This window comes from Mobula hypostoma, chromosome 9 (assembly GCF_963921235.1).
Source record: "Mobula hypostoma chromosome 9, sMobHyp1.1, whole genome shotgun sequence".
NCBI classification, from domain to species: Eukaryota; Metazoa; Chordata; class Chondrichthyes; order Myliobatiformes; family Myliobatidae; genus Mobula; species Mobula hypostoma.
In genome coordinates this window covers 83,794,443-83,806,896 of record NC_086105.1, presented here as the reverse complement: position 1 = coordinate 83,806,896, position 12,454 = coordinate 83,794,443, and the positions used below count along the sequence as shown (strand labels likewise).

Here is a 12,454-nt window from a genome sequence, read left to right as displayed (position 1 = left end):
TGGCTGCCGGTTACCAATGATGTTCCACAGGGGTCCATGTTGGGGCCGCTTCTTTTTACACTGTACATCAACGATTTGGATTACGGAATAGATGGCCTTGTGGCTCAGTTTGCTGACGACACGAAGATAGGTGGAGGGGCCGGTAGTGCTGAGGAAACGGAGAGTCTGCAGAGAGACTTGGATAGATTGGAAGAATGAGCAGAGAAGTGGCAAATGGAGTACAATGTTGGAAAGTGTATGGTTATGCACTTTGGCAGAAAAAATAAACGGGCAGACTATTATTTAAATGGGGAAAGAATTCAAAGTTCTGAGATGCAATGGGACTTGGGAGTCCTCGTACAGGATACCCTGAAAGTTAACCTCCAGGTTGAGTCAGTAGTGAAGAAGGCAAATGCAATGTTGGCATTCATTTCTGGAGGAATAGAGTATAGGAGCAGGGATGTGATGTTGAGGCTCTATAAGGCGCTGGTGAGACCTCACTTGGAGTACTGTGGGCAGTTTTGGTCCCCTTATTTAAGAAAGGATGTGCTGACATTGGAGAGGGTACAGAGAAGATTCACTGGAATGATTCCGGGAATGAGAGGGTTAAAATATGAGGAACGTTTGTCCGCTCTTGGACTGTATTCCTTGGAGTTTAGAAGAATGAGGGGAGACCTCATAGAAACATTTCGAATGTTGAAAGGCATGGACAGAGTGGATGTGGCAAAGTTGTTTCCCATGATGGGGGAGTCTAGTACGAGAGGGCATGACTTAAGGATTGAAGGGCGCCAATTCAGAACAGAAATGCAAAGAAATTTTTTTAGTCAGAGGGTAGTGAATCTATGGAATTTGTTGCCACGGGCAGCAGTGGAGGCCAAGTCATTGGGTGTATTTAAGGCAGAGATTGATAAGTATCTGAGTAGCCAGGGCATCAAAGGTTATGGTGAGAAGGCGGGGGAGTGGGACTAAATGGGAGAATGGATCAGCTCATGATAAAATGGCGGGGCAGACTCGATGGGCCGAATGGCCGACTTCTGCTCCTTTGTCTTGTGGTCTAATAACCAAAATTCAAAAGCAAAATACTAAAGATAGGAAAAGTTCAAACCGAAAAACTCTAAACATTTTTAAAAATTGTCTTCTGATTCACAATTGTTCTCATTAATAGAAAAATGATCCTTGTAAATTGATACAGTGTTAATAGTGATCTATCATTCAATTTTAAACATAGTTACACCAGCTGTGATAACCACAAGAGATTCTGCAGATGCTGGAAATCCAGAGTAACATACACAAGATGCTGGAGGAACTCCATCCACAGAGAGGAATTAAAAGTCAATGATTCAGGCCGAGAATCTGTCCTGATGAAGGGTCCTGGCCCAAAACCTTCAACCAGCTGTGAGTCCAGTATGCTCCATCTCCGTACATTTAATCACCACTAATTCCATCTGAAATTTTTTCTTTGTGAAATCCAATTTGAAATTACTTTTGAAAATATTTTATATCATTGTTGAATAAATATCACAACAGGGTAAATAACAATACAAAGCAAAGAAGTAGATGTTTTGTAATACAGAGCAAATATTAAAAGCAAACTGAAACAGTATTGTTTCTGTATTTCCTTGCAACCTAGGAAGCCACTTCTTCTTATTCGAGTGTACCCTTCCTTACAGAACAATCCCATCCCCACTCCTTTCTCCTGTAACATTCCCATCACCTCTGGCAGGTGAAGCAAAGTTAAAATGGCGCTAAATAGTGACTCATTTGTTTGCATCTTTGGAAGCAGCTCTATTTCCATCTTTAATATGTTTATTTTTCCCTTTCAGGGTTCTTTTGAAGACCCTGACCTGGAGTTACATGCAGACTTCGGTTCTTTGAGGGAATGGGACCCATTCCCGGGGTTTCAGGACTGGCTGATGTTCAGCACACCAACTGTTCACCCTGGGAGTCCGGATCGGATTTGGAGCCTTAAGATCTCGGGGCTCTGGAGATGGGCAGATCGAGGGTCACTGTAATGGCATAAGACCCGTGTGTCGTCGGGGGAGTCGGAAAATCGACTACTGTGTGCCCAAAGACCCAGAATCTTTGCGATCTTTGGGCACAGAGCTCGGAATGAACAATGTAACGGACTTTTAGCATCGTAAACCAGCGAGTTGTTTGTTATGTTTCCCCGCTCGCTGGGATAATGGAGACACTTCCTTGTCCCTTATTAGGGAGAGAGAGAACCTGTGGTATGTTGAATGCTGGGTGAAACGCGAAGTTTTTGGGGTAACTGCAAGTCTGTGTATTCGTGTTGCTTTGCTCACACTTGTGTGCTTGGTGGCGGTGCCAATGCAGGCTTTTTTTTGCTGGTGACTTGATTTGATGCAAAACAATGCATTTCACATGTGACAAACAAAGTTAATATTTATAAGCAATCAAACTACTGTCAAAGCAGGAAATACATACATATGGTCATGCCAACTAAAATGTTCTCCAAGAATCACCTTTGTCCTCAGGAAATTATTGCACTCTTGTTCCACATTATAGTTGATAATGCGAGACACTTCTTCTTGCCAGATCTTCAGCCCATATATGCTGACATAATCTTGTATGTATTCAAATGAACGGTGGAATCCATCCATTGTGGCGGCCATCTCTTTCAGTTTGGGCATCAGCTCACTAGTCTGTGTGAAATGGAACAGTGTGCTTGCAGATATTCAAAAGTGCCATTTCACCTTAAGTACAGTAAATCACAAAGGGGCTCAACTAGATTCTATTATTTCCAGCATAGTCTACATGAAGAGTGAAAAAGTATTTGAACATCAGTTTTTATTAAATATGGAAAGCATTCAGAAATAAATCTCTCACAAACATTTGGGAATGTTACAGTTGTATATGCTTAAAATTCCCATACTCAACTACCTTGCACCTCTGACATGAGTAGGTCATCTGGACAACTGAGACTGTTCCACCATTCGACAGGATCATGGCGAGTCTTTTACCTCAATACTAGCTTCCTTCCCTTTCCCCATACCGCACAATTCCTGAAATATCTACAAATCCGTCTGTACCAGTTGTAAATAAACTCAACTGAAACCCAAAGTTGTTCAGAGTAATAAAATCCAAAGATCTGACACCATCCATGAGAATATATTAATCAACTTTTCATTCTTAAATGGTCTACCCCTTACCTTCAGATTGTGACCCAGAATTGTATACTCCTTACTTGTTGGGAAAATACCCTCCCATCACAACATACAACATTCTTACACGGTTGATAATTCCCCCTCATTCTTCCAAAGTCCAGGAAAACACAGGTCAACCCTCATCATCCTCTTTAGGATTGGGAAAAAAGCTGCAGGGATTATAAACTCAGCTAGCTCTATCACGGGCACTAGCCTCTCCACCATCAGGGGCATCTTCAAAAGGTGATGCCCCAAAAAGGCAGCATCCCAGGACTCAGGATATGCACTCTTCTCATTACTACCATCAGAAAGGAGGTACAGCAGCCTGAAGACACACATTCAATGTTTTCCAAGCCTCTCAATTTGGACCTTCTGAGGATTTCCAAGCCTCTCAATTTGGACCTGCTGAGGGCCTGACGAAGGGTCTCGGCCTGAAACGTCGACTGCACCTCTTCCTACAGATGCTGCCTGGCCTGCTGCGTTCACCAGCAACTTTGATGTGTGTTGCTTCAATGTTTTAGGAACAGATTCTTCCCCTCTACCACTAGATTTCTGAATGGACCATGAACACTCCCTCACTATTACAGCTTTTTTTTTTCAGAATTCATTTAATTTTTTTTACATTTACTGTGTTTTGTACTGTAACTTACAGAATATTTTATGCCTTACACTGTGCCGCTGCCACATAACAACTAATTTCATGACATTTATCAGTGATAATAAACCTGATTCATATGAGGTCTGCCACACCAGGAGTAAATCTGATGAATCTTCCTGTATAGTTTGATATTAGATAAAGAGGCCAAATTGTGGACAATGTTTAACTATATTAAGTCTTAATATAAGGTGTAGACCATTTAGTTCAAAGATAATTTATTGTCAAAATACATAGGAATGAAAAGTTGATTACTGGATACACTTGGTGGGTGTTAAATCTTTGGAATTCGCTACTCCAGAGAACTTTGGATCTATGTAAAGCCAAAAGCTATAAAAAGGGAAAAGATGAAATATGAGGACAACAAGCCAATAATATAAAGCAGAATAGCATCGATTTTTTCAGTTATAAAAAGTAAAAGGGAAGTGAGAGTTGAAATTAGACCACTGGAAAATGACTCTGGTGAGGTAGTAATGGGGGACAAGGAAATGGCAGATGAACTTAATGGGTACTTTCCATCTGCCTTCACTGTGGAAGACACTAGCAGTGTGCCAAAGATCTGTGAGTGTCAGAGAGCAGGAGTGAGTGCCATTGCTATTACAAAGGAAAAAGTGCTTGGCAAACTCAAAGGTCTTAAGGTGGATAAGTCACCCTGGGCCAGATGGATTACATTCCAGAGTCCTGATAGAAGTTGCTGAACAGATTATGGATGCATTGGTCATGATCTTTCAAGAATCACTTATTCTGCCATGCTCCTGGATAACTGGAAGATTGAAAATGTCACTCCACTCTTTAAGAAGGGAGGAAAACAAAAGAAAGCAAATTATAGGCCGGTTAGCCGAATCTCAGTGGTTGGGAAAGTGTTAGAATCAATTATTAAGGATGAGGTTTCAAGGTACTTTGAGATTAATGATAAAGTAAGTCAAAGTCAGCATGGTTTCTATCAAGAGAAATTATGCCTGACAAATCTGTTAGAGTTCTTTGAGGAAATAACAAGCAGAGTGGACAAAGGAGAGGCAGTGGATGTCATTTACTTGATTTTCAGAAGGCATTTGATAAGGTGCCACACAAGGTTGCTTAACAAGATAAACTCCATTGGTGTTACAGGAAAGTTACTGGCATGGATAGCGGAATGGCTGACAGGCAGGAGACAGTGAGTGGGAATAAAATGGGCCTTTTCTGGATGGCTGTCGGTGACTAGTGGTGGTCCTCAAGGGTCAGTATTGGTACCGCTGTTTTTCACATTGTTTGTCAATGATTTAGATAATGGAATTGATAGCTTTGTGACAAAGTTTGCAGATGATATGAAGATAGGTGAAGAGGTAGGTAGTGCTGAGGAAGCAATTCGATTGCAGCAGGACTTGGACAAATTGGAAGAATGGACAAAAAAATGGCAGATGGAATATAGTGTTGGGAAATGTATGATAATGCTTTTTGGTAAAAGGAAAAATAGTGCCCACTATTATCTAAATGGGGAGAAGATTCAAACGTCAGAGGTGTAGAGGGACGACGGAGTCCTCATGCAAGACTCCCAGAAGGTTAATTTACAGGTTGGGTCTGTGGTAAAGAAGGCAAATGCAATGTTCGCATTTATTTCAAAAGTAATAGAATATAATAGCAAGGAGATAATGCTGAGCCTTTATAAGACTCTAGTCAGGCCGCACTTTGACTAGCTTTGAATCCCATAACTCAGAAAAGATGTGTCGTCATTGGAGAGAGTCCAGAGGAGGTTCATGAGGATGATTCTGGGAATGAAGAAGTTAACATATGAGGAGTGTTGGCAGCTTTGGGCCTGTACTCACTGGAATTTTGTAGAATGTGGGGGGGGGGTCTTATTGAAACCTACCAAATGTTGAAAGGACTAAATAGGGTGGATGTGGAGAAGACGTTTCCTATGGTGGGGCTATCCAGGACTGGAGGGCACAGGCTCAAAATTGAGGGGTGACCCTTTAGAACAGAGGTAAGGAGGAATTTCTTTTAGACAGAGAGTAGTGAATCTGTGGAATGCTCTGCTAAAGACTGTGGTGGAAGCCAAGTCCGTGGGTATATTTCAGACGGAGGTTGATCATTTCCTGATTGGTCTGGGTATCAAAGGATAATGACGAGAAGGCAGGGGTATGGGGATGAGTGGGATCCAGGATCAGCCATGATGGGATGGCAGAGCAGACTCGATGGGCTGAATAGCCTAATTAATAACCTAATAGGCTGAATAGCCTAATTAATAGCCTAATTCTGCTTCTACGTCATATGGTCTTATAATGTACCTTTCACATCTGTAGGTAAAATCGCTTACCACAAAATCTAACAGACTATCTGCATTTCTGATTACCCGGATTGGCTAGTTTATTGATCTCTGTGCAAGGACCTCCCCTCCACATACCTTTGAAAGTCAATATTTCACAATCTTTCAACATAAAAAAATAGTTGGCATGTGTTTTTCAACCTTCATAGATAATGTGACTTTTTCTCCACAATGCAATTGCTCCACTCACACACTTGGCATCCTCATCATTATTTATATTGCCACTAAGCTTCATGTCATGAACAAATCCGTAAATATTCCCTCAGCCAATGTTTCAAACGTAGACCAGTATGGCCAAGTACAAGCCCATAGGCCCACAATATTGTGCCAACCCTTTTACCTACTCCATGAATATATAGCTCCAAGGACATATACACTACAGCTAAAGAAAGGCCAGCAACAACATTAAAGCCCTGGTTCGTTCAAACTATCCTCATAAAATATGCTCTCAAATCCAGGCAACATCCTGGTAAATCTCTTCAAGCCTCCACATCCTTCCAAAACTGAAGCAACCAGAACTGAACATACTATTCCAAGTATGATCTTTCCAGAGTTTTAGAGATCTGAAACATTACCTCTTAGTTCTCCCAGCACACTTTTGGTTCACTGGTTGATTTCACCATCTTCCTTCTATCTGAGTGGTCAGTAGAAGAATTCCAGAAACTTCATTTTTAGCTCACCAACTTCTGAGGCTAGGAAGAAACCTGCCCACTGTATGTACAGTAGGGTACTTGGAGTCATATCCAATTCCTCTCACCTTAGCTTTCGGGTTAAATGTCAGCCCTCTGTGAAGAGCAAGTGCAACCTTTCTGACCAATTCCTTCCGAATTCCATCCTCCAACAGTTGCTTCGGATCCACCTAATAAAAGCATAAAAGCAACTTTTAATTTCATTTAATGCCTCCATTGGGCAAAAATCAAGTGGGAAAAAAATAAGAACTTAATACCCTGTTTCCCATCTCCAATCATAACAATAATATTAAAGACCTGAAATACATTATGAAAATACAGAACAGTTGGAAAGAACTACAATGTATAAATCAGTGAGCAGTACTGAGGCAAAAGTCTTTGGTCATGCCAGGTGACAGCAGGAATAGAGGCAGCCATTTTGTGAGACTGTCCTTACAGCTGCCATTTTGTGAACTGTTTGGTGAATTGATTCTTGCTCAGAGGTAGCTTAATCAGAGCAATTGAACCTGGACACAATGAGTTTCAGCTGATGATCTGCTAATCCTGAGCTCACTCTCAGATAGGAAGCTGTTTATATGTAAAATAGCAAGTTTACAAAAGGAACAGCCTGTGATCTGGTTGTCTGGATCCAGTGTTAGGGTGAGCTGGTTTGAACCAATCTGACATGGGCAAAATGAAAGAAATCACTGAAGGCACAAAACTGAAAGGACAGCCATAAAGCAATAACTGCTCATAGCCCTGGGCAACATCCAAACAGAATCTAACACATGTCAGTTAGGTGACCTTGAGCCAACAAAACTGAAACACGACAGACGGATCTGGTATGGGAAGAAATAAGAATGAAGCACTTTGGGAGGACAGGCAGCAATAACTCTCCAGGGACCAACCATCATGGATGTGGAGGGCCCCGCTTCATACACGTGGAGATTACAATAAGACCATGAGGAATGTCTGGCCAGCATAGGCACTGTTCCTGGGTATTACATAGAAACATAGAAAATAGGTGCAGGAGTAGGCCATTCGGCCCTTCGAGCCTGCACTGCCATTCAGTTTGATCATGGCTGATCATCCAACTCAGAACCCTGCACCAGCCTTCCCTCCATACCCCCTGATCCCCGTAGCCACAAGGGCCATATCTAACTCCCTCTTAAATATAGCCAATGAACTGGCCTCAACTGTTTCCTGTGGCAGAGAATTCCACAGATTCACCACTCTCCGTGTGAAGAAGTTTTTCCTAATCTCGGTCCTAAAAGGCTTCCCCTTTATCCTCAAACTGTGACCCCTCATTCTGGACTTCCCCAACATCGGGAACAATCTTCCTGCATCCAGCCTGTCCAATCCCTTTAGGATTTTATATGTTTCAATAAGATCCCCCCTCAATCTTCTAAATTCCAACGAGTATAAGCCTAGTTCATCCAGTCTTTCATCATATGAAAGTCCTGCCATCCCAGGAATCAATCTGGTGAACCTTCTTTGTACTCCCTCTATGGCAAGAATGTCTTTCCTCAGATTAGGGGACCAAAACTGCACACAATACTCCAGGTGTGGTCTCACCAAGGCCTTGTACAACTGCAGTAGTACCTCCCTGCTCCTGTACTCGAATCCTCTTGCTATGAATGCCAGCATACCGTTCGCCTTTTTCACCGCCTGCTGTACCTGCATGCCCACTTTCAATGACTGGTGTATAATGACACCCAGGTCTCGTTGCACCTCCCCTTTTCCTAATCGGCCACCATTCAGATAATAATCTGTTTTCCTGTTTTTGCCACCAAAGTGGATAACTTCACATTTATCCACATTAAATTGCATCTGCCATGAATTTGTCCACTCACCTAACTTATCCAAGTCACCCTGCATCCTCCTCACAGCTAACACTGCCGCCCAGCTTCGTGCCATCTGCAAACTTGGAGATGCTGCATTTAATTCCCTTATCCAAGTCATTAATATATATTGTAAACAACTGGGGTCCCAGCACTGAGCCTTGCGGTACCCCACTAGTCACTGTCTGCCATTCTGAAAAGGTCCCGTTTATTCCCACTCTTTGCTTCCTGTCTGCCAACCAATTCTCTATCCACATCAATACCTTACCCCCAATACCGTGTGCTTTAAGTTTGCACACCAATCTCCTGTGTGGGACCTTGTCAAAAGCCTTTTGAAAATCCAAATATACCACATCCACTGGTTCTCCCCTATCCACTCTACTAGTTACATCCTCAAAAAATTCTATGAGATTCGTCAGACATGATTTTCCTTTCACAAATCCATGCTGACTTTGTCCAATGATTTCACCGCTTTCCAAATGTGCTGTTATCACATCTTTGATAACTGACTCTAGCAGTTTCCCCACCACCGATGTTAGGCTAACCGGTCTATAATTCCCCGGTTTCTCTCTCCCTTCTTTATTAAAAAGTGGGGTTACATTAGCCACCCTCCAATCCTCAGGAACTAGCCCAGAATCTAAAGAGTTTTGAAAAATTATCACTAATGCATCCACTATTTCTTGGGCTACTTCCTTAAGCACTCTGGGATGCAGACCATCCGGCCCTGGGGATTTATCGGCCTTTAATCCCTTCAATTTACCTAACACCACTTCCTTTTCCCTTACCTTTTCCCTTCTTTGACTGTTCATGGAGGGTCAGGGAAACTTTGTAGGTGTGCACACAGATATTCAGTTGTGTAAATTCACATGGCTGTGAACTGAGCCAATGAAGGTACTTGTCAGTAAATACAGATTCTCTTTGTGCCTAACTGATCATTATTATCAATGAGCAATCCTTGTAATGTTCCACTATAAACCCAGTTTCTCAAGGTATTTTAGACCTCACTGGCAAGTTCTGTTTGGACCTAATTGAATATTGAAGTAAATGGCTTGCTAAGCACCAGAGAGTAGTTAAGAGTCAACATACAAGTACGTTTGAAATCAGATAGACTGGCCTGGTATATTTGCTAAAAGCAAAAATTAGTGGGAAGTTAGAGGGTTGGGAAGCTTTTAAAAATCAACAGAGGACAACTGAAAGCCAAAAGCACAGAAAAGTTACTAACGTGGTTAGAGCATTGGCTGATTGGTAGGAGGCAGCTAGTGGAAGTAAAAGGATTCTTTTCTGGTTGGCTGCCAGTGCCTAGTGGTGTTCCGCAGGGGCTGGTGTTGGGACCGATTCTTTTTATGCTGTATATCAATGATATAAATGATGGAATAGATGGTTTTGTTGCCAAGTTTGCAGATGATATGCAGATTGGTGGAGGGGCAGGGGGTGTTGAGGAAACAAATAGGCTGCAGAAGGACTTAGACAGATTAGGAGAATGGGCAAGAGAGTGAAAAATGAAATAGAATGTTGGAAAATGCATGGTCATGCACGTTGGTGAAAGAAAGAAATATGCAGACTATTTTCTAAATAGGAAGAAAATCCAAAAATCTGAGATGCAAAGGAACTTGGGAGTCCTCGTGCAGAACATCCTAAACGTTAAACTTGAAGGTTGAGTCGGTGGTGAGGAAGGCAAATGCAATGTCGGCATTCATTTCAAGCGGTCTAGAATAAAAGAGCAGGGATAGAAACAGCGAAAACCTACAGCACAATACAGGCCCTTCAGCCCACGATGCTGTGCCAAACATGTACTTACTTTAGAAGTTACCTAGGGTTACCCACAGGCCTCTATTTTTCTAATCTCCATGTACCTATCCAAGAGTCTCTTAAAAGACCCTATCATATCCGCCTTCACCACCATCGCTGGCAGCCCATTCCACGCACTCACCACTCTGCGTAAAAAACTTACCCCTGACATCTCCTCCGTACCTACTTCCAAGCACCTTAAAACTGTGCCCTCTCGTGTTAGCCACTTCAGTCCTGGGAAAAAGCCTCTGACTATCCACATAATCAATGCCTCTTGTCATCTTATACACCTCTATCAGGTCACCTCTCATCCTCCTTCGCTCCAAGGAGAAAAGGCGAAGTTCACTCAACCTATTCTCATAAGGCATGCTCCCCAATCCAGGCAACATCCTTGTAAATCTCCTCTGCACCCTTTCTGTAGTTTCCACATCCTTCCTGTAGTGAGGTGACCAGAACTGAGCACAGTACTCCAAGTGGGGTCTGGCCAGGGACCTGTACAGCTGTAACATTACCTCTCAGCTCTTAAACTCAATCCCACAGTTGATGAAGGCCAATGTACCGTACGCCTTCTTAACCACAGAGTCAGCCTGCGCAGCAGCTTTGAGTGCCCTATGGACTCGGACCCCGAGATCCCTCTGATCCTCCACACTGCCAGGATTCTAACCATTAATACTATATTCAGCCATCATATTTGACCTACCAAAATGAACCACTTCACACTTATTTGGGTTGAACTTCATCTGCCACTTCTCAGCCCAGTTTTGCATCCTATTGATGTCCCGCTGTAACCTCTGTCAGCCGTCTACACTATCCACAACACCCCCAACCTTTGTGTCATCAGCAAATTTACAACCCTTCCCTCCACTTCCTCATCCAGGTCATTTATAAAAATCATAAAGAGAAGGGGTTCCAGAACAGATCCCCGAGGCACACCACTGGTCACCAACCTCCATGCAGAATATGACCCATCTACAACCACTCTTTGCCTTCTGTGGGCAGGCCAATTCTGGATCCACAAAGCAAGATCCCCTTGGATCCCATACCTCCTTACTTTCTCAATAAGCTTTGCTTGGGATACCTTATCAAATGCCTTGCTGAAATCCATATACACTATATCTACTGCTGTACCTTCATCAATATGTTTAGTCACATCCTCAAAAAATTCATTCAGACTTGTAAGGCACGACCTGCCTTTGACAAAGCCATGCTGACTATTCCTAATCATATTATGCCTCTCCAAATATTCATAAATCCTGCCTCTCAGGATCTTCTCCATCAACTTACCAACCATTGAGGTAAGACTCACTGGTATATAATTTCCTGGGCTATCTCTACTCCCTTTCTTGAATAAGGGAACAACATCTGCAACCCTCAAATTCTCTGGAACCTCTCCCATCCCCATTGATGATGCAAAAATCATTGCCAGAGGCTCAGCAATCTCCTCCCCTGCCTTCCAAAGTAGTCTGGGGTGGTCTCAGCGACTTATCCAACTTGATGCTTTCCAAAATCTTCAGCACATCCTTTTTTCTTAATATCTATATGCTCAAGCATTTCAGTCCGCTGTAAGTCATTCCTATAATCGCCAAGGTCCTATTCCGTAGTGAATTCATTAACTACCTCCGCTATCTCCTCCGGTTCCATACACCCTTTTCCACTGTCACAATTGATTGTTCCTATTCTCTCACATCTTACCTCTTGCTCTTCACATACTTGTAGGATGCCTTGGCCGCTTCTCACTCTCCTAATTCCATTCTTAAGCTCCTTCCTGCCAGCCTTATAATTTTCCAGATCTCTATCCGTCCTAATTTTTTGAACCTTTTATGAGCTTTTCTTTTTCTCTTGTCTAGATTTTCAACAGCCTTTGTCCACCATGGTTCTTTTAACCTACTATCCTGTCCGATAGCTTCATATTTCTTCTTACTCCAATTAAACGCTTTCCTAACTTGTCTGTTCCTATCCCTCTCCAATGCTATGGTAAAGGAGATAGAATTGAGATCACTATCTCCAAAATGCTCTCCCACTGAGAGAAATGACACCTGAGCAGGTTCATTTCCCAA

The 12,454-nt window shown here is 42.5% G+C and overlaps 1 protein-coding gene across 2 annotated transcripts in view; it reads right to left on the bottom strand.

Annotated features, from left to right (window-relative positions):
• The window catches only part of washc5 (WASH complex subunit 5), a 202,281-nt gene that overhangs the window by 58,639 nt on the left and 131,188 nt on the right, over positions 1-12,454 (bottom strand). For both annotated transcript variants that reach the window (XR_010019270.1, XM_063058561.1), the window contains exons 17-18: positions 6,858-6,959; positions 2,463-2,642 (exon numbers count right to left, since the gene is read on the bottom strand). Coding sequence is in view for 1 of the 2 variants with exons in the window: in XM_063058561.1 (XP_062914631.1) it covers positions 2,463-2,642; positions 6,858-6,959 (282 nt within the window). In the remaining variant the exon portion in view is untranslated. The remainder of the gene's footprint in view (positions 1-2,462; positions 2,643-6,857; positions 6,960-12,454) is intronic.